This window comes from Topomyia yanbarensis, chromosome 1 (genome assembly GCF_030247195.1).
Source record: "Topomyia yanbarensis strain Yona2022 chromosome 1, ASM3024719v1, whole genome shotgun sequence".
In the NCBI taxonomy this organism is placed as follows: domain Eukaryota; kingdom Metazoa; phylum Arthropoda; class Insecta; order Diptera; family Culicidae; genus Topomyia; species Topomyia yanbarensis.
In genome coordinates, this window is record NC_080670.1 from 175,774,672 (window position 1) to 175,796,510 (window position 21,839).

General features: G+C 40.9%; 1 protein-coding gene across 1 annotated transcript in view; it reads left to right on the top strand.

The window, feature by feature from the left end:
• Positions 1–21,839, top strand: part of LOC131682135 (adenylate cyclase type 9) — a 102,990-nt gene that overhangs the window by 20,869 nt on the left and 60,282 nt on the right. Inside the window, exon 2 of the mRNA XM_058963379.1 lies at positions 11,062–11,362. Coding sequence (XP_058819362.1) covers positions 11,354–11,362 — 9 coding nt within the window. The 5' untranslated portion in view covers positions 11,062–11,353. The remainder of the gene's footprint in view (positions 1–11,061; positions 11,363–21,839) is intronic.

The following is a 21,839-nucleotide window of genomic DNA, read 5'->3' on the forward strand; positions in this document are numbered from 1 at the left end:
AAAAGCAAAAAGCCCCGAGGAGCAGGGGAAAATGTACAAAAACCACCATCTCATGGAACAGGTTTCGGCTGCCACCCGATACGCTAAAACAGCTGCTCTGGCCCAGAAATTGATTCTTCCCCATCATTAGCTTAAGGCCATCACTTCGAGAATTGTTTTTTATGTGCATATCACACACTCTGATCCAACTACTTAGTAGTTAGTTCTTTCAGTAGGGTTACAGTACCACTCCTCGACACACCACCAGTTCTGGAACATCCACACAGACTGGCAATTTCTATATGGCAGTCGGAAAGCTGCTTGTGAGTCGAGACTTAGTGCTCTTCCCGTACGAAGACAATCTGGGCAATCGCGAACTACTCGGTCTAGTCCCCAACGGTGGACCTAACCTACTCCGACGGAGAACTTTTGCAACCTTTGTCGGAATGCGAGAAATTGGGGTTCTAGCGTATTTCGTCATTCATATTAAATTTTCTCATTTTCTCATGCATATATTCTTCAACCAAATTTTATTAAATGTACCTTGATGAACGTTAAGAATCCTAACCAACAAAAAAAAACAGATTTGCCATCGGTAAAGTTCAGATACATTAGTTTTTTTGACACTTAGTCTCGATTCCACATGTTATCATTCAATACCACATATCAACTCCTTTTAACAATAAATTATCATGAAAGTTTACTATTTTCGGTTTGAAAAATGTTCAGGAATCACATGGTAAATGTTTCATTTCAAGGAAAATACGGAAAGTTGGGGTATTAGGGCATTTGATGACAAAATGAGGTTTTTAGACTAAATTTGAAAAAAAAAAAATGATGTTTCTAAATTTTAGTGGTGTGAAATTTGGTATCTGAGTTTACTTTAACATTTGTCACAACATGAAAATGAGAGTTTTTTTTTTGCAATGCTCTAATACACATACAAAGTAGAAAGAATGCCTCCAAGTGGAAGAATAAATTTCCACACAAAAACTATTTAGTTAACCTAAACGTTGTACATGACCTTATGAGCAGTGTTATGTGAAAGGTACGTGTATTAAGATATAGCATAGCATAGCATAGCATAGCACGAACACCTGCACAAATCGTAGATGGAGTTGCAGAATTGAGCATATCCACTGTCATATCAGACTTCGCAACGATCTACAATGACGTAGACTCGCTCAACTCCACACATCTGGCCACGTCCTTACAAGCGTTTTGACGTAGGACTACGTCTTTGTTTTCGATATGGGGGTGCACACTGCAAATTCTACAAAAATGGTATGTAACGAAAAGTGGTCCAATTTTAAACGCATATAATTCAGCCATCTCACGATAAATTTTCAAATTTTTTTGCACATGTCGTCCCGAAATACTTCTAAGAATTGATTCCAACAGATAAACCCAAAGATTTTTGATATCATAGCATTAAAAAATTAAATAATATACAACCTTGTCAAAATATCGCGCATTAACACACAGAAGATAGCGCTTCCCAAGCCCTGTACGACGGATTGGTATACCTAGCGCGCAACGCTTCTATGAATGACGTCATCATCGACTATTTAAAGAACGGACTTGGCCAGACACGCTCAGTTCCCTGTTGAACGGCTGGCGAAGCAGATCACTGCGCTCTGTTTTTTACAACCAGTCTAGCTGAGCTGGAAGTCCGTTACACTGGCTGTGGAGGGACGCTACACTGTGTCGTCCAACAGGCGACCGCTCCAACTGCTTCCTAAATGCCGCTGTAATGTTGCCAGTAAATTTTTGGTTTACCTAGCACATGTATTTGCTATTTGCACTTGAAATTAAGTAATGTAGTGGTAGTAATAAGCTTCCCATTTTGGTTTAAACGCAAGGACAGTTTTTAAAACAGGATTTGATTAATTAGTTTAGCTCATCTAAGCAATTTTATCAATTCTATAATTTAAAAGGAATTTTACGGAACTTGGTGAATTTGGCCCCACTTACAACTGATATAATCAACCTGCACAAAGTGTTGCATAACGCAGGGCTGTTTTTTGGAACAAAATTATGTGTTATCATTCAGCCCTTCGCTATGCAAAATCACGATATTATGACAGATGGGCTAAGCGTGGCCGTTCCTTTCAATCGGGAAAGGCCGCGTAGAATTTTGGTGAAATGCGCTAATAGTGGTGGTACTAGTTGTCTCTTTCGTTCTACCCATCATCATCAGCGTTGACTCATTTTCAATTGTACGCTTGGGTTCAATGTTTGTGGCGAATGTGTTGGTAGGTAGGGGAACTGGCGGTAAAATGAACGCGTTAAGCAAAGTCATTATTTTCTAACTAATAAGTGAATGAGATATTACTATCACCTTATGTTTCTTGTTAGACATGTTTTGTACATATCTGGTAAAAATACTTCGTCATAAACACATTTTTTCAAACATAATTCTTGATTTCTAAACATGTCCAAAAATAAGACATGTTTATAGCGAGTGGGTAAAATGAACATCTGGCGGTGTTAAAATGAACAGCTTCTGGTGACCTGCAAAATGTCCTGTATGTATGCAATGCGCAGCGTTGGAAAGCATTTTCCGATCAATGCTAATATCCCAACAAATCATGAGCTTTGCATACACACAGGTCATTTTGCAGGCAAAAAAAATTGTCACGGAAGAATTGAATTTTCATGACGTAATATTAACCATTTTACAATCCTGTGACATCAAAACACATCTACAAACTTGGGGTTATCCATGGGTGTTTGAACTTTTAGGATCTGTTTGAGAGCAACTAGAAAGCTTGTTCTACACATGAGATATGATTATATTGTCTAAAATTTGATTTTTCTTCACCGGTCCGGATGTTTTTTCCCACACACTAAGTACTAAGAAAATAAATATTTTACATTAAGTAGTATAGTCCTACGTCTACAGTTCGTGCAACCCCATAGGGCTGCCCCTTGTAGTTTTTATTTCATAATAGTCCTATCATCTACTTATGGAAAACGCTCGGAACCGAAACAGTTTTCATAGATGACGGAGATATAAAAAGGCGAAAAAAGGGAGCTGGGGATTATATAATTCTGCATATATTTAGTAGCGTTATATAAAAAGAAAACGCAAAGAAACAATTAGAAACGATCTCACCGGTATCCAAAATGTGAAAATCGTCCTTGCTTAAAGGCTTTTGATGCCACTTCTTAGGGATGAATTTTGTCGAATCTTCATGATCTTGAGATTATATTGTTCCGGCAACAAATCTGGTGTTCGAAATTCTTCAAATTAGACCGTTTCATACTGGGATTCACCCCACCATCCTGGGATCTTCCGTTTCAGAAGCTGATTGCCTGCAGAATTGTTCTTCAGTTCTTCCCGAAAGACACTTCCACTTTTTTTCGCGTATCAACACTTAAACGTTTTCAGAATTTTACTTGAAACTAATTTTTATTGTGGAAAACTTCTAAAATAGCACAAAATGATGCAGGGAAAAAATAACGCTAGAAAAAATACGAACTGTCTCGAATTACTCCCCGCCTACTATTTTCTTCGTCGACAACCCTAGTTGAGCTACTCAAAATTAGGGTATTTGAAAGAGGCGAAAAATTATTTCCGTGAAAGGTACGTGTATTAAGATATGGCTATGAAATCGAATGAAAAGAACATGGGTAAGTTTAATAACATGTTTTATTTTATTCCCTGAAGGTTTGAAAACCATCGGTTGAATGAGTGAATCATGGCGAACTTTTTTTTGTAAAGCAATTTTATTTCGTACTTCCTTTACTACCCACCAGGAACTCCCCTGGTTCGATAGCAATTCTGACCTAGAGCTGCTCGACATTGGAAAGCGGGAAACATTACACCGTCACCAGACCCTGTTCACTTCGACAAAATTCAGTCTTCAGCTCAGCAACGCCATCGAACGTGTTCACATAGAACTAATCATCTACCCATTTCACATACTTATACTACTAAAGAGTATCGCAAAGCGCGCGCATATATGAGTGCTGTCATTTTCTTCTTTTCGTCGCTCCGGCGCGTTTGTGAATATCGTTCTGTTCGCACCGTCGTGAAAGCGAATAGAATGGTAGATAAAACGACTTTATCAAAGAGAAAGGAGCACGTCCCTCTGATGCGCATTAGCTAAGCGATAAAGAATGACGGGTTGCGACCGAAGAAAGTTTACTGAAAAAGTCTGTTTGAAAAATATTTTTCGATTCTCGTTTTCATTCTGCGGCTGCCAATACAGATTGGAGAGACCTATACCCAGCTGAGTCAGTCTGCCGGGACTCGCATTATTTTGACGTAGGACTACGTCTTTGTTTTCGATATAGGGGTGCACGTTGCAAATTCTACAAAAATGGTATGTAACGAAAAGTGGTCCAATTTTAAACGCATATAATTCAGCCATCTCACGATAAATTTTCAATTTTTTTGCGCATATCGCCCCGAAATAGTTCTAAGAAGAGATTCCAATTTTTTGAGATCATGGCATTAAAAATTTAAATAATGAACAACCTAGTCAAAATATCGCGCATTTACACACAGAAGATAGCGCTTCCCTAGTCCAGCACGACAGATTTGTGTACCTAGCGCGCTACGCTTCTATGAATGACGTCATCATCGACTATTTAAACGGACGGATTTCGCCAGTGCAGCTCAGTTGCCTGTTGAGCGGCAGATGAAGCAGGTCACTGCGTTGTGTGTTTTCACAGCCAGTGTAGCTGAGTTAGAAGTCCGTTACACTGCCTGTGGAGGTACGCTACCCAATGAATGCGACTGTGCTTGCCGTTCAAACACTATGCTATCTTTTGTGTTTTGTGTTAGTAGTCTCTTTCGCTCTACCCATCATCATCAGCGTTGATTCATTTTGCTTTGTGCGCTTGGGTTTGATGTTTGAGGCGAATGTGTTGGTAGATAGATCTAATTTGTTACTAAAATGCACAACGAAAGTTTATTATTTACGTTTGATCAATTCATTGATTCATTTCCCCATCACGTGATTCATTTCCACTCAGCCTATAGTACTTTGATTCTACTAATAGGTACATACTACAAAGCCTATTTATGAATGAATACACTGCCACTTGAAAAACCGTTGCAAAAACGCATCTTGTGCATATATAAAATTGTTTTCGATTCTTATATATTTATAGTTTCGATATATGATTAAGACCACTGGTCTTGGTCTATACATGAAATGAAATTATATTGTCTAAAATTTGATTTTTCTTCACTGGTCCGGGTTTTTTTACCACACACAATCGAAAAGGTTTTACAAGCTAATCTTATTCTATAAAGATTTAGTTCCAGATATTAGTTCGGTCACAGTTTTCTGTACTTTCTTCAGATCTTCTTAAATAAGTTTAATCGGATTCGATCACCTACTACAAATGAAATGACCTGATAACCAAGAAGGTTTGGTTTAACATGTAATATTCGATGTTGATTGGTTGTGATTAAACCATACGTAAAAAATATATTTGATTTATTATTACTATAAATGTACTAAGAAAATAAATATTTTACATTAAGTAGTATAGTCATACGTCTACAGTTCGTGCAACCCCATAGGGCTGCCCCTTGTAGTTTTTTTTTTAATGATGAAGTGTTCGGTCAGTTCCTGAAAGATCTACATGCCGAATTTTTTCCTATTCCCTTGAAACCATTATTATATGCTGCTTCCAAAATATGTAGCCCTTTAGTAAATATTACAGTAAGAAGTAACTGGTTGGCCCTTTTGGATTTAATGTCCTTTGTAAATGTTCACTACAAACGATATGCTAGCATATTTCATGAACGATACAAACAGTTGGTCGGTGTTAAGTCAGACCGGACTAAGTCGCAAAACATAAAAAAATGAGATAACGATAACACCGGATAAAGAATTTCTTCGGCTACATTCGACTTTTGCCAGATTTGAAATACGTAACCATAAACAAAATTTATTGCAAAAAATAATTTCCAATTATAACGTAGAGGATGCTGCGATTCAAACTTTAAACCCGTTTTTCTCGAAATCAATATTTTGTCACTTAGTCCGGTCTGACTTAACACCGACCAGTTCTCCAAACGAAAATCATAATCATTCCTCATAAGTGCTTTCCAAATTTAGTTCCGATCAAGTACGAAAGGATTTCATTGGTTGTCCTATTGATAATTTTTCATTCCATTTGCCATTCTGCTCACTCTCATTCCGGTGCGAAAAGAACCACATTTCCAAAAGCAACTGACATGCTCGCGCAATTGCACGCTGAAAGAAAGTTGTACAAGTGCGTTCTGCTGGTTCAATGACAACTCGAAAGACACTAAAATGATGTTGAAGATTTGTTCGTGTAATTTGACAGTGGGATATCTTGTACTTTATCATCTTTGCCGTCACCGTAAACTATTTGTATTGCAATAATACACACAAGAAATAAACTAGTTTGAGGTTATATATCGGCTTTCAGTCTGGAGAAAATGTCAAACACGGTGTCGCCGAAACGTCGGATATAAGGTACATAAACCGTGTTTGACATTTTCTCCAGACTGAAAGCCGATATATAACCTCAAACTCTACCAACAGTCGAAAATCTTCCAAAAATTGAGATTGAATACGGTCATCGAACCAGATTTCCGTAAAGACGTAGATATCGTTATCAAATTCGTATATAGACAGAAACAGCTGGTGAATCTTAGTCCTTAATCTTCGAACATTTCGATAAAAAAAAATTTGCAACACTGATGAAACGTCAGCTGATATTACCGGCTGGAAAAATCTCGCCGATCTCGCCCACTGGACCATGGCGATTTCAAAGACGGAAAGCAGTATCAAGTCGACTGCATCTGGTGACTTGAGAGATTCCCTACTTCCAAACATTGTATTCTGGTGTCTCCAAATTAGTTACAAATGTGCCAATATCACTACTCAGCTGGAGAGCTCGAAGGTATTGAAGCATTATCGATGACACGTTCACAGATAACTTGTGGAATAGGCGAGCTACCACTTATCACAAAGCTACCTGCGAAGGCAGGCTCGGAGATCCCTTCCAAGCCTCCGTAAACAGAAAAAGTAAAAGTTTTTTGTCTGGTGAGGTTAAAAAAGTCAAACATTAAGTCTTTCATTCTTTTTGTCATTCGTCGGTGTATCAATTTATCATTGATTGGAGAATTGCCAAGTTGACGCAAATTCATCGCTGTGTGCTTTATTTTAACAAAACGTCACGTAAACCACTGTTCTGTGCCGTTCATCTTAAGCTGTAATTTTTTCGCCTTTATGAACAGTTTTGTCGGTTTAGATAGATGTAGAATTTCACTGCCCCGGCTAACCGTAAAGAATCCAAAAGCACTAGCCACTCTCGCTGTGTAGGATAAGCTGAACGAACATTGCACTGCACGACAGCTAACAGTAGAAAGAGAGGGAAAGGGGCGAGAAAGTGCCATAATACCGAAAAAACTCGTTTGAAACCAGCCATAGAATTTGTCGTCTCACTAGGCCCGGAGAAATGAGGTTAAACCCGGATGGGCGGGTCAAACCTGAAGGGAGGAGGGGAGGGGATGTGGGGGAACCCTAATAGTTACTCATAGGCTACTTTTGTTGATTCTCAGTGCAATTTCGCTGATTCATTACGGAGTAACAGCAATGAATTGTACGGTCATCGTGCCCTCCTGTTCGTAAATTCCAAAATAATTTAATCCGATTTTCTTCTTAGGGAGAAATAAAGCATAGGGTAAGGTGGGGCAAATCCGACCTAGTAAATGGTTTTGGTTGTAAAATGCTCATTTTACATAGGATCAAGTTGTTTTATAAACCAAATTAAAGGTTAGACATCTGGGCAACTTTCTATGTATAGCACTTTATATGAATCTTGGGAAAATTTTGAGATACAACATTTTTATGAAAAAGATCATTTTTGTTGTTTTCAAAAATGGTGGGGTAAACCCGACCGCCTATGTTTTCTATTGATTTAGTACAGATATTACCCAAATTTTATGGATTTTCTATGCTAAATCAATGAATGTTGTGTTATTGAATTGGTCGGTGTTAAGTCAGACCGGACTAAGTTGCAAAACATCAAAAAATGAGATAATGATAACACTGGATAAAGAATTTCGTCAGTTACATTCGACTTTTGCCAGATTTGAAATATGTGACAATAAACAAGAATTATGGCAAAAATTAACTTCCAATCATAATGTAAAGGATGCTGCGATGCAAACTTTAAACTCGTTTTTCTCGAAATGAATATTTTGTCACTTAGTCCGGTCTGACTTAACACCGATCAATTGTAATATGAAGAAAATGGAATTCAATATCAATCTTGGAATGTCAAAATCACGAGCAATAGCACGTAAAGATATTCCCATTTGAATCGGAACAATTGCTCGACGAATACTATTTTCATAACGTTTTTGTGTCTTTCCTTTGTAATTATGAATTATCGTGCAAAAAAATAATAAATAATAACAATAAAAATATATTTCAGTTTGATAAATAGACATTTTCTTAACAAAAAAGCGGTCGAATTTGCCCCACCACGTCATATTTCATTACGATGCAATTAAAAAAAATATGAAAAATGTTGGACTTAATTCATCTATGCACTTTGTAGGACTTCAATCAAAGAATTTAAATCCACTTACATTTTTTATGCTATCACTTTAACAATCAGAAATATCTTGTAGTAAATGATGCACAAAAATCAAATAAAAAATTGTAAAAACACATTTTTTGTCGTTTGAGCAATGTAGACTAATAAAGTGCTGTCATACCACCATTACGATTATTTTCGATGCTCTACACAACAACATAGATATTAGATCGCCTATTGCTTCCGACTTTCGATAACAACCCAACGGTCGGATTTGCCCCACCTTACCATAATGATATGATACACCAAGGATAGTCAACATCGCCGCTATATGACAATACTCTATCCTAGTAGTTTTTTTTTGTGAAATATTAAAAATTAACTTAGAATCCATTGGAACAGTGATTCTCAACCTGGGGTCCGCGGACCCCTAGGGGGCGGCGAAGTCGTTGCTGGGGATCCGCGAACAAAAATATATTTTCCGAGTGTATATTGAAGTTTCAGATCTTGCTTCCTAACAAACTGAAAATAACATTTTGATGGCAACAAAATCGATGTTTATCCGTGGGGGTCCGCGCACTCCATGGTGATTTCTAAGGTGTCCGTGGTACAAAAAAGGTTGAGAACCACTGCATTAGAAGATCTAATTGTTGCAACTGAATGGTTTAGTCGATTTTTTTTATTATGCATTCTTTCCAATTTCTAAAAGATTCAGTGCTCACGGTTTGTATAGAACCCACCAATTATTATCCCTCGTGCGGCGCATGATACGTTTCCTGGCACACATCCAGTCATCGTCGATTCTACCGCAACCCACTAACGTTAAATGCGACAAATTTGCTTTCAACAAACAAATGAACACATTCGGTTCACTCCGACAATGAAAGGATTATTGTTAACTGAAAAAAATGGATACAATCGCATTTAAAAATGACAATGGCAATTAGAATTCTTTGTGGAAAGATTACAAATAAAGGCTCTTAATTTCAAATTAATGCGGCCGCTTTTTGTAGCTTTTCAAAACGTGTATCGCATGTTGTCATACAAAAGCTTTCAACAATGCAAATCATTGTTCGGGGAAAATTAAAATTACCCATTAACCATATATATGATGTTATACGTTTGTGAAGCAAAACTTGGTTCTGTTGTAATTGTTTTCTGCCGAACACGAGAGAATGAAAGAAGAAAACACACACAAGCGACGTAGGTTATGACATGTGCACTGTCGTTCTACGCATAATTGTCACATGGATATAGGGAATCCCATAGAACATGGGACAATACTAAGCTTATAACGGCAGTGCAGGTCTTCTGCTTTTAGATTGACGATTGAAAAAAGGTTTATTAATCAATGCACTTGAACTTTACCACTTTACCACACGATTCACAGGTCGGTTACCTTTTTTACTAGACCCGAAATATTTTTAAATATGCCTAAAAGTTTGGCACGGCACGAATTTCCCTGCAAGTCCAGTTGGTGCTAGTTACTGACGAGGAGAATCCGAAACACTAAAACAAAAACCATCCTTTAAGTCCAAATTAGTTTTCGACTATTCGCTAGACCATCCGGATCTGGCAGAACATCTACAGCTGCGGTTGTAAAACAAAAAAAGTCTTAAGTACGATTCACATGACACACCAGCTTCCGTCAATAGAGTAGAAATTCATGACACCGTCCCGTCAGGATAAGTTGAATACTTTTCATATGAACGTCTCCATAGAATGATTTTGACGTTACGTTGTCGTGCTGTACCGGAGATAGTAATTGATTAAGAGTAGTATATTTCAAATAAAGTAAACAAGGCTGTACCATTCACTAAATAGTTAAAATTTAGCGCATTATCATGAGCAATTAAGCTGACTAATTCTAACAAAAAAATCCGCACACCTTTCAAACGCTCATGCACACAGTTCGATGGGTGTACTGCTTTTTGTCAGATTTCGTCAGTTTACTTATGACCGACTACAAGCTCAGAGAGCTTATAGGAAAATTATGAAAATAGCAGTAAATTAAAGGAAATAAAAAAAAAAAAAATGTACCGGTCGTAAAGATCGTTTACGACTACTGTCTACTAAAACACTCCTCAAGGTGTTTACAATAAGTAGCTTTAACGCCACTACCGACGATGACCACCTGCTAGGTGGTCAAAAATCAAGAAAAAGCGACTCGCTCCGAAACTCGTTTCTAGATAATTAGGCAATGGTCTTGAAGAGGACGACGAAGTTCGAATAGTGCACCGACCCATTCTGTCCGTCCAATTACATCATAATCACGTCCTACTTACCATTCGACCTCTGCCGGTCAAAAAGGTAAAAAAAACCTGATTCATCCACTTAACACCTAAATAATCAAATTTGGCTAGACAACCGAAACCCCAGTTTTCAGCAATAATTGATAACCACCGTGATCATACCGGGCAGTCTCTATCCAAAAAACCAAAACACCAGATTGAAAACAACCCAAACCGTGGGTTTCACCTTGTGCTTTACGTTGTCGATTTATTATTTTTCTTTTTCTTTCTCTGTTTCTTTCCTTTTAAGGAATGTGTACCTCCTTCCTATCAGCCAACGGAGGACCAGTCAGCAGAACCACCAGCGGTGCTCGACAGTAGCAGTAACAATAGCAACAAAAGTAACAGTAATAACAACAACAACAGCAGCATCAGGAGGTAGTAGTCACCAGTTACATCCAGGTAGTGATCATCCGAAAACAATCGACACCGGCAGGGTAGCGATGACTGATCATCGGCCATCCCCATCAGTAATCTAAAGCAGTGCAGTTGAGCCAGGAACCATATTCACCAGCGCACGAGATTGCCTGAGATCGCACACGATGTCGGAGGTGGGTTTGTTGATATTTTGGATTTCTAACTAAATATATATATATTCAAGAGGCAATCAAAGTGTGAACTGTTAGATAATAGAGGTCGGACAAGTTGAGTGATGAAATTTCCACGCCGCTTCATTCGCGATGAGCGTTTTTGGACGGAAGTTGATCATCGAATGAATGAAATGCACACTGTGTCTAAACCACCAACAACCAAAAGGAAATAGCAAAATGTGAATCAAATGTGAACACATTGCCTGCAATCGTTTACCGAAAATAATCCAGATGGAGAGATACTATTAACAGCACAGTCTAGCGAAATATAGATCGTGTTTTCAACTTGTTCAGTATCGGACGCTGCACGGCAGGACACTACTTATTGTTAGATCGCTTTTGATTGGACCGGAAATTACCCCGAGCAATTCACAAACAAACGAGACGAGTAGAAGCGCAGACTGCTGCACTGCACGGTCAATGTCGTGGCACCCGAATGTACCCGTCAGCTGACGGCCCCGCCGCTAGACAGAAGATCGTCTAATTTGTATACCCTCCGGTCAGTTGCGAAACACTGACCGACGTGTGGCATCTTCTCAGTTGTCTCTCTCTCAGCAGGTTTCGTACTATATTTGGTTCGTTCGCTCGCTGATGTAACACACATGCTGTCAATTGCCGCCGATCGCCGTTTAGTACGTGGTGATGGACGGTAAACAGGCGCGAGAATGTGCGATTTGCAATCGGGCAGAGTCAAAACAAGTCTCCCAATCGCTTGCGCGATATGGCCCGTGTTGGCCCGTGCGAGTACAAAGTACTCCCCTGAAGCGATACGGGTAGAGGCGGAAGAGGAGCCAACGCAATGCGTAGAAGAAACTCATGCGCCAGCAGCAGTGTTTTTGTTATTTAGCGTTCCTTGGTGGAACAACGGTTTTTCCTTCTTAGCCGTGCTGCCAATTTTATTAACAAGCTGTATAATTAGAAACACTGAATTATCTGTTGACATATAAATCAGTTTAATTAGTTTTGTTATGTGCAGGAATTGTCTCCTACATTTTGTTTGTAGTTGTAGTTGTATTCCCGGAGTTCATCCAGAATTTGTCGTAGAGTCCAAGTAAACGAAATTAATCGGCCTTATCGAAAACCCCTGGTGTTCGCTGACAATCAATTCATGAGACGGACGCAGTCTACTAAACCGAACACGGGAGAGAACACTGTTGGCAGTCTTAAGGATTGTTAGGCCTAGATAGTTATTTTTAAAGATAAGGCATATGAACAAATCCAACCACTTCAAACGCAATTCTTCTTCCACTCACCTCGTCCCAATTACGTAACGGATTGCTTCATTTTTTCAAAATATCACATTTTTAAAAGATGCGTACACAGCCCATGATGCAAATTTGTCCCGTTTTCTATGGGATTTCCTATCTTTATGGGACTGATTTGCGATCATGGGCAGTAGATGCCCAATAAAAATGTTAGAAACTTTAGAAAGCAATTCGTAAAATTGTGGCGAAAAAGGCTGAGACAATTGTAGACAATTGGTTCAACGAATGAAAAGCGACATGTAAACTGTAAGTGTCGGCCAGCCCTATCCGTAAGCATTGCTGAGACTCCCTGAAACAAATACGTCAGGGTCGGCACGCTTCTTGTGGGTAGCAAGGAAATGCCTGATTTTTCGATGCAAACTACTTTTATTCTCCTCATATTCACAAACTTTTATTCTAGCTCTTTCACTTTCCACTTCTTAATTCTATCTGACCTTTATTTCGCTGCTTCATCACCTGATTCTCCTACTGGTGAACTCCCGTTCCCCTTTCCGCCGCGTCTGCGGCCTTTGCCGTCCGCTGGACTGGAATCGATGAAAGGTTGGCGATCTTCGGTGTCGTTGGGTTACACCAAGGATGGTTGCGGCTTAGCGTACCGCCAACGTACTGCGCGTCCTATAAGTTTTTAGCAAAAACTGCGGGGTCCTGTACTGCCGCTAGAAGCATAACTGTCCCATGTGCTATGGGAATCCCTATACACATGGGACAATTATGCTTCTAGCGGCAGTGTAGGTAACAGAACACGAATGGTTTAGTGACCTGACGGGCTATTCGGATTTTTTATGGAGGATGACGTTATCTTGGGACTTTACCTGTTGTCCACTTGTTCTTCTCTGGATAGAAACTTAGCTTTTTTAGCTTCAATAGCTGCTCTTTTCGCCAACTTCACTATTCTACGCTTTCTAGGTAACTTAGGCCTTTCCCGTGATAAGTTGGTCGAAGCGAGCTAGAGCACACTCGGTCATTCCCCGGAATATAACTTCACGTGAGCTACCCAATCAGATTGATCGCCACCCCCTTTCTGTCGATGACATCTGGTGGTGGGTTTTTAAAGCTTTGGGTCTGCATGCTGATGGTAGTATGCTTTCCAAAGGTCTATCAACTGTGACTAGTGGAAAGTCGGTTTACAGCAAACACATCAAACGAACACGAACATTTCCTGCTTCATATTTGAAAACTTATTCGACTATTTAAAACACGCGGTTGTATCAAAAATCTTCAAGAAAGAGACTTCCGACGCTTGTATAACAGTGAAACAAAGTTCTGAGCAATAATCCAGGGTTAAACCTCGGCCCGGAGGTTATATAAACGGATTTTACAACTAAAGCGTCCATGTAATTAGATGGATGATGAGACCTGCAAGAAAGAGGATATCAGAACGCTTCCTGGGCCGACATTGTATACGAAAGTCATTGGTGAAGATGATAATGACCTCGCAAATTCGACTCAGATGGATAAATTTGGACAAAAAAAATTCTTGATAGGCAATTTGATCGTGTGGCTTAAAGTCATCCATTTTTACTCTACCATAAATAATGACCGAGTGCTTGCCAAAAAGAGCCTCCGTTATACAAGAAACACAACATTCCACCATTGTTTTAGCCTGATTTGGCAGCAGCACTGTCTGTCTCACCGAGTACCTTTCCAAGGTACCCACGCCGATGAAGTTTTTGATCTGTTAACCATAGCCCGCCACATCGCTCTCTATTCTGACTTCTAGCCGCTACAAGCATTCGGCTTATGATATGGTTTTTCATGGCATCGAATTGACGTTTCCTACCGCTTTCCATGTGTGGCCCCAAATTTTCGGCCGTTTTTGGACCGACCGTCTCGTGGACTTACTGTCACGCTTCGTTTAGGTTATCTTATGTTGACCGATTTTCGATTCATTCATCGATCTTTCGGGCATATTCCTCGCCAACATCATCACTCGACAGCGTCTCTGTATGTTCAGTCGCATGGTTCTCTCACACACCACCAGATAATGGTCAGAGTCAATGTTCGATCTTTGAAAGGTTCTGGCAGCAATAACGTCGATGAAATGTCAACATAGTCCGCGCTCCCCCTTCCGTACATTTTGTCAGTCTGTTAAGGATGATTCTTTCCAGTTTTCCGAGTGTATCCAGCAGACATATGGGCCTACACGAGGTCGGATCGCCTGGCTTTGGCAGCAACACCAGGTTCTGGATCTTCCACTTTTCGGGAAAGTAGTCTTTATCTAGACATTTCGGATATGCCAGGATCGCAGCTTTCAGCACCACGTTTGGTATTAAATCCGGACCGAACTTGATGCTTTGATTTCAGGCGCTTCGATGCTTCTGTGAGCTCCCCGTTAGACACTTGCCGATCGTCCGTGTTTGCTCCTTCTTCTTCATCGTACGACATCGGTGGCCCGGTAGTAGTATCGTGCTGCGGAAGGAGACCCTCAACGACGACGGACCCCTCATTTTCCCTAACACTACTCGGTGCGCGTCGCCCCAGGGATTGGCGTCTACTTCAACTCCTTGTGGAAATCTGGCTTGCTAAGCTTGATCTCCCGTTTTCAACCGTGCCTAGCTTTCCGAAACGCTGCTGTCTTGCGCTCCTCTCTATCTGACTTCGATACAGCTCTCAGAGCTCGCCTTCTGACTCCGAGGCAAGCAGCGCGTAACGTACTAGGCGTCTCGTTCCAACAGTAAGCTGGACGCCGCCTATTGCGTGGTTCCAGTTTTCGCGGCATTGTAGCGTCACAATTCTTCTTGTTAGATCAACTGCATCCACGTTCGATGTCCCGCCGTCCGGCCAAAATTCCTCAACGAGGAGGTCTTTGTTGAAAGCTTTCATCTTCCACTTTCGCTAGCAGGTCATTCTTCTCCGTGCTGCAGTTGGGTTCCGTTGACCGATACGGTAGCGATTCGCCTAGTGGTCGCTATGCTTATACGTCTCGTATACTCACCGAACCATGTTCCTCATCAGTGAAGGACTACAGAATAGACTACAGATGATAGACTCACTCACGTCTCTCCGAAATGTACTAACGGAACTTTGATTGCATAATCGTACGTCTAACTTCGCTAGAGGTTCCTGCACAAAATACACTCTTGCGTTGGTTACCCTACTGCCCCATTCCACAGCCCAGACATTGAAGTCACCACCAATGACTACAGGCTTACGGCCGATCAACTGCTCAGTTAACTGCTCCAGTATTAGGCTGAAATTCTCCACTATCCACCTTGGAGAAGCGTAACAGCTTCACACGAAGACGCAGTTGATTTTGGCGATCACGAAGCTTTTGTATGAGGGTTCTACCACTTCTTGAACGGGGAATCTGTCCATAACGTGTATCGCAGCTATTCCTGATCTATCCGCCACCCAGTTACCGTTATCAAGGGGGACTTGATACGACTATGCAATCAAAGCGACGTCACACATAGTTTGTGTCGTAGACTGCCACAACAGTTGCCGTACGGTGTCACAGTGATTCATATTGATCTGGATTATCTCCACTACCGTTGGCCTACAGTCACCCTCTTGTAGGCAGGGCATTTGAAGCCACCCATCTAATGTCTCTCGTCTTCCAGCATTTTCAGCATCTCTTGGATCGATCCGGGCCTTTGCAAGCCGCTGTCCAAATCCAAAACACTTGAAGAGTTTCTCCGCTTGTTTATACACTCGTGGTTCGGCTATCAATGGGCATCTCAACGATTCAACCGTAACTTTACCTACCTCCAGCGCCTTATCGGTTATCGGTAAATGAATTATCGCTAAGTTTGTCCGTACTCCTTCTTTAGCCGGATGTGGATCATGTGCTCCTCGTCCAGGTTGCACTGCTGCTTCAGTGTACTTCTCAGCTCGTCTTACGACGTTATCTTATCTAGGTCCTTGCACACAATCCCCGTCTCTGGGCTTAAAGTTTTAACTAAGTGCCTCTTCTAATACTTCCCTGCATAGTCGATTAACGTGGGATCCTCCTGCAACTCGAAGAGCATCTCACCTTTTAAGATAGCCTAATTCTTACAACGTTTTCCCCCAAATCCCTCCGCTACGGGTCCTCTCTCACCTTCTTGAGGAGCCATGCTTGCCTTGTTGCGTCATTGGCTTTGACCAAATATATAGCTGAATAATAGCTGCTGCCTTCGGTGGTATGTCTCTCTCTATGCGTGTGTAGGTGTATGTGCGTATGTATGTGTGTCTGCGTTATCCACCCTATTTCCCACTGTGTCCATGTATTTTGACATGTATGCAAATTACGTAACGCATAAATTGTCTAAAATAGACAAGTAGGACGGTTTTATATAATTTTGATACGTTCAAATTGAACGTTTTTGATATCAAAATAATCAAAAATAAACTTTTACTGCTCATTAGGGTGGCTCAAAGATAGTTTTTTGTCGAAACGGTTCATAAATGATTTTAAAAGTTTTTGATATTAAAACATGTAAAACAAGAAATTCGCGCTCATTAGAGTGACTCAAAAATAATTATTTTGATGTAAACGCTCATAAAATTTTTGAATTGTTTTTAATGTTAAAACATCCCATAGAAAATTAGACAGTTCATAAATTTCCCATTCGATCGACAAAATCGGGTGCTTACAGGTCTACAGATAAATTAACCGACTATGTTGGGTTTCCTCGGTGACCATATTAATCGCCAGATTTAATCTGTGTGAATCTGGTTCCAGTTTGAAACTACCAACTAATCGATCGATTTAATTGGTTGAAATAGACCCATTTCAACAGATTGCGTCAGTCATATTTAATCGCTTGTTAAACCCCCATAAAAGTCGGTGCAACAATCGACCGATTAATTGGTGGCATAGTCGGCCGATTGTGCCGACGGAAGCTGATTTAGTCGGTGGGAAAATCAGGAGGATTATCTATGGGGATGTTAGAAAAAAAATCCCCTCTCATTAGGGTGGCTCAAAAATAATGGTACGCCACTCGTTAGGGGGCAAAAAATAATTATTTTGCACTAGGTTCTTAATTTTTTTGTTAATTTTGGTACGCCGCATTTATGTTCGATACACAAAAGAGTTAATTTCCATCTCATTAGGATGCTTTAAAATGGTTGATATATCTTAACAATTCAAATAAGATGATTTTGAATAACTTTGAAACGTTGAATTTATTTTTGACGTAAATTAATAAGCAAAAATAACATCACTAATCAGTGTAGTTCACGCATTATTTTGTTTTCGTCATGGTTCAATTTTTTTGCCCATGTGACTGCTTCAAACAGTTTTTTTTTGGTTACAGGAATTTTGTAAACGTTTTATGATAAAGTATTTCGAGGCTACCGTAAGTCTACCGGCATCCACTAGAAAAGCATTGAAATGATTATGGCTTAATATCACATCACATGTGATTTATTCAAACAGATTTTATTTTATTTGGGGTGGGATACAGAATCGATTTATCTACAAAAGGTTGAGCAAACGATAATTTAACCAGATACAGTTTGATTTAATGTTGATAAAAATTATGTTTATTCATATATGTAAAAATTTAAGCAAGATATTATTTAAAACTCCGTCCGATTCTGATGATAATTGATGAACAATAATTTTGACACTTTTTCATTGAGATTTACAAAGTAAAAATCGACTTTATCCACCGAACAGTGAGATGAGATATTTCTTACTTCACTGTTGGATCATTTATTAGTTTGTAAAACTCATGCGAAGTAGGCGCCTAACTAGAGGTATCCCACAGTTCTGCACGAAGAATACCTCGAACAAACTGAATAAATTAAATTAAATCAATAAAACGAATGAAATTTAGAAATTATTAAATCAAAAACGCCTTTAATCCACCTAACAGTGTGATGAGACATTTCTTATGACTCTTATCACTCTCTTCGGATATTATATCGTTTGAGAACATTTAGAACTTGATGCTTCGCGATGTTTGTGATAACGCATGCTACATAGGATTGTGGCAGGACTCAGAGAATCGCTCAAGTCAGCATAGGACAACATCAGTGCTAGAAATCTCAAACCAAATCAATGGGAAAGCGAAAAAATGGCCCATAAAATAGACATACAAACGAATTATTGCTAATGCTCTGTTAATAAAATATCTAAATTCCTCAATCAATGCATTGTGGTGGGAAAACTGAATTTTCCTAAAGGGGTCATATATAGTATATTGTACTGAGCCAAAAAATCGATTTTTTTGAATCGAAATGAAGTTTATACTTTACTCAAATTTCCAACGCGACTGAGACCTAAAAATCAACGCTTTTTCTGAAAAAAAAACGATACTAGCAGTGACACCATTCAAAGAAAATCAACAGTGAATATTTCCAGACTTGGTTTTATTTCCTATTTAAGAACTATTGTGTTTTTTACATCCTAGATCGCATGATTCAGTGATCGAAACCCAAAACTTCATGAAGTATTTGAAATTATTAAATTAAAATTTGTGTTTGCTATTGAAATTGAAATAATGATAGTATCGCCCCTTTGACGATTGTTTACTTTTTCGGTCCCACCTATCAGCATTGAAGTATCGCCCATACGTTTTTTTACAATACCAATTTTACGGCATAATTCCGAAACCGTAATTTTTGAAGTTTTAAAATTATGCAGAATTAATTTTTCAGAAAATAGTAACAGAGTTCGTGTTTTTAGCGAATTTGTTGAGACTTTATTGTAGTCATGAATATTAACCTGAGAAAATTCACCATAAATACTTCTTGGACGATATACCGCCAAAATTATTTTATCAAATGATGCGCTGTTTAACGTTTGTAAAACTCATCGAAGATACTAAACCTTCGAAATTGGCGGTTTCAAAATGATGTTATCTTGACCTTAAATTACTGTTTTTGAACATTTGACCTATACATATAATTGGTCATACAACAAAAATCAAATTCTCATCAAAATCGATCAGGACCTGCTAGAGTCGAATGGAAATCGTCATTTTTCATAAATTTCTCTCTACATTCGGAAAGTGTTATCCTCGATATTAATCATATTACGTTTTCGTCTCAACTCGACACATTCCCAAAATAAAAACCTGTTTTAATTCACCTAGTGGTGCAATTGTGCTTTTCTCATTTGTCCAGACTACGATTCCATGGCTGGGTGGGTAATCCCTGTCAGGTACGCGGGTGGAAGGCCAATCACTTCGACAGCGAAGTTTTCACCGCGGTCCTGGGACTGGAGGCCAATACCGACAGTCTAAGCGGAGATGCGCTGGTAGCTGTTCTATCACGCGCGTGCGACGCCACTATGCCGAGGAAGACCCTGCCAAGAAATGGCAGACGCTCGGTATATTGGTGGAGTGCAGAGATCGCAGCCCTACGGTCAGCTTGCCTACAAGCTAGACGTAGGATGCAGCGAGCCTGCACTGAGGAGGTTAGAGTGGAACGACGTGAAGTGTTTCGTGCTGCGAAATCGGCCCTTAACAAGGCCATCAAGCGCAGCAAGAGAGCGTGTTTTGACAAATTGTGCGAGGAGGCCAACGTGAATCCGTGGGGCGATGCCTACAGGATCGTGATGGCAAAGACCAAAGGGGGCTCCTCACCTCCTGAACGGTCGCCAGAACGGTTGGCGAGAATTATCGAAGTACTCTTCCCGTCCCGAACCATAAGTCCCTGGCCCCCAGCGCCGCAAGGCACGGTGGGTACGGACGACATGGTGGCCCCGGTGACGAACGAAGAGCTACTTGCAGTTGCTAATTCTTTAGTGGTGAATAAAGCTCTTGGGCCTGATGGAGTTCCAAACAGCGCTCTCAAGACAGCAATCATGTCGAATCCGAACATGTTCAGGTTGGCTATGCAGAGATGCCTTGACGAGTGCCGTTTTCCGGATAGATGGAAAAGGCAGAAGCTGGTACTGTTGCCGAAGGCCGGGAAGCCGCCTGGTGACCCATCGGCGTACAGACCAATCTGTCTGATTGACACGACGGGCAAATTGCTTGAGCGGATTATCCTGAACAGGCTAACTCCATACGCAGAAGGTACGCAGGCAGGCCTGTCAAGTAATCAGTTCGGCTTTCGAAAGGGGAAGTCCACGGTGGACGCTATCAACTCAGTGGTAAGGACTGCCGAGATAGCGATCCAACGGAAGAGGCGGGGCATTCGATATTGCGCGTTAGTGACACTTGACGTGAAGAACGCATTCAACAGCGCAAGCTGGGATGCCATCGCGCTCTCGTTACACCTGTGGGCCTGTACCGGATCTTGGAAAGCTACTTCCAGAACCGTGTACTATTATACGAGACCGATGCCAGTCAGCAAAGTGTTCTTATTACTGCAGGAGTTCCGCAAGGTTCAATCCTGGGCCCGGTACTATGGAACCTTATGTATGACGGGGTTCTGAGACTAAAGTTCCCTCCGGGTGTGAAAATCGTCGGTTTTGCCGATGATGTCACCCTGGCGGTCTACGGGGAGTCAATCTCCGAGGTAGAACTAACGGCGGCACAGGCGATAAGCATAGTGGCGGAATGGATGAGCGCGAGAGGCCTAGAGCTCGCCCATCACAAGACGGAGGTGGTTGTTGTCAATAACCGCAAGTCGGTACAACAAGCAGTTATTCAAGCAGGAGAAGTCGAGATAACTTCTAAGCGGAGTCTGAAGATTCTTGGGGCCATCATAGACGACAAGCTGACCTTCGGCAGCCATGTCGACTATGCGTGCAAGAAGGCTTCGGTGGCTGTCGCGGCATTATCGTGGATGATGTCCAACAGCTCCAAGGTGTGCGCCAGTAGACGCAGGCTACTGGCCGGTGTCGCCGTATCTATCCTTAGGTACGGTGGACCGTCCTGGGCGAGGGCACTGGGAGTAACCGGTTACCGTCGCAAATTGGAGAGCACCTATCGCTTGATGTGTCTCAGAGTGATATCTGCCTACCGCACGGTATCACATGATGCATCCTGCGTGATAGCGGGTATGATGCCAGTCGGGCTGGTCATCCGGGAAGACGAAGATTGTTTCGAATTGCGTGGCAATAGGGGAGTCCGTGAGCGTGCCAGGGTGACCTCGGTCGCCAGATGGCAACGCGAATGGAACAACTCGTCGAGAGGTAGGTGGACCCACCGGCTGATACCTAACATATCTAGCTGGGTGGGAAGACCCCATGGGGAAGTTCACTTCCATCTGACACAATTCCTGTCAGGCCATGGCTGTTTCCGACAGTACCTCCACAGGTTTGGGCACGCTGAGGCCCCAGTCTGCCCAGACTG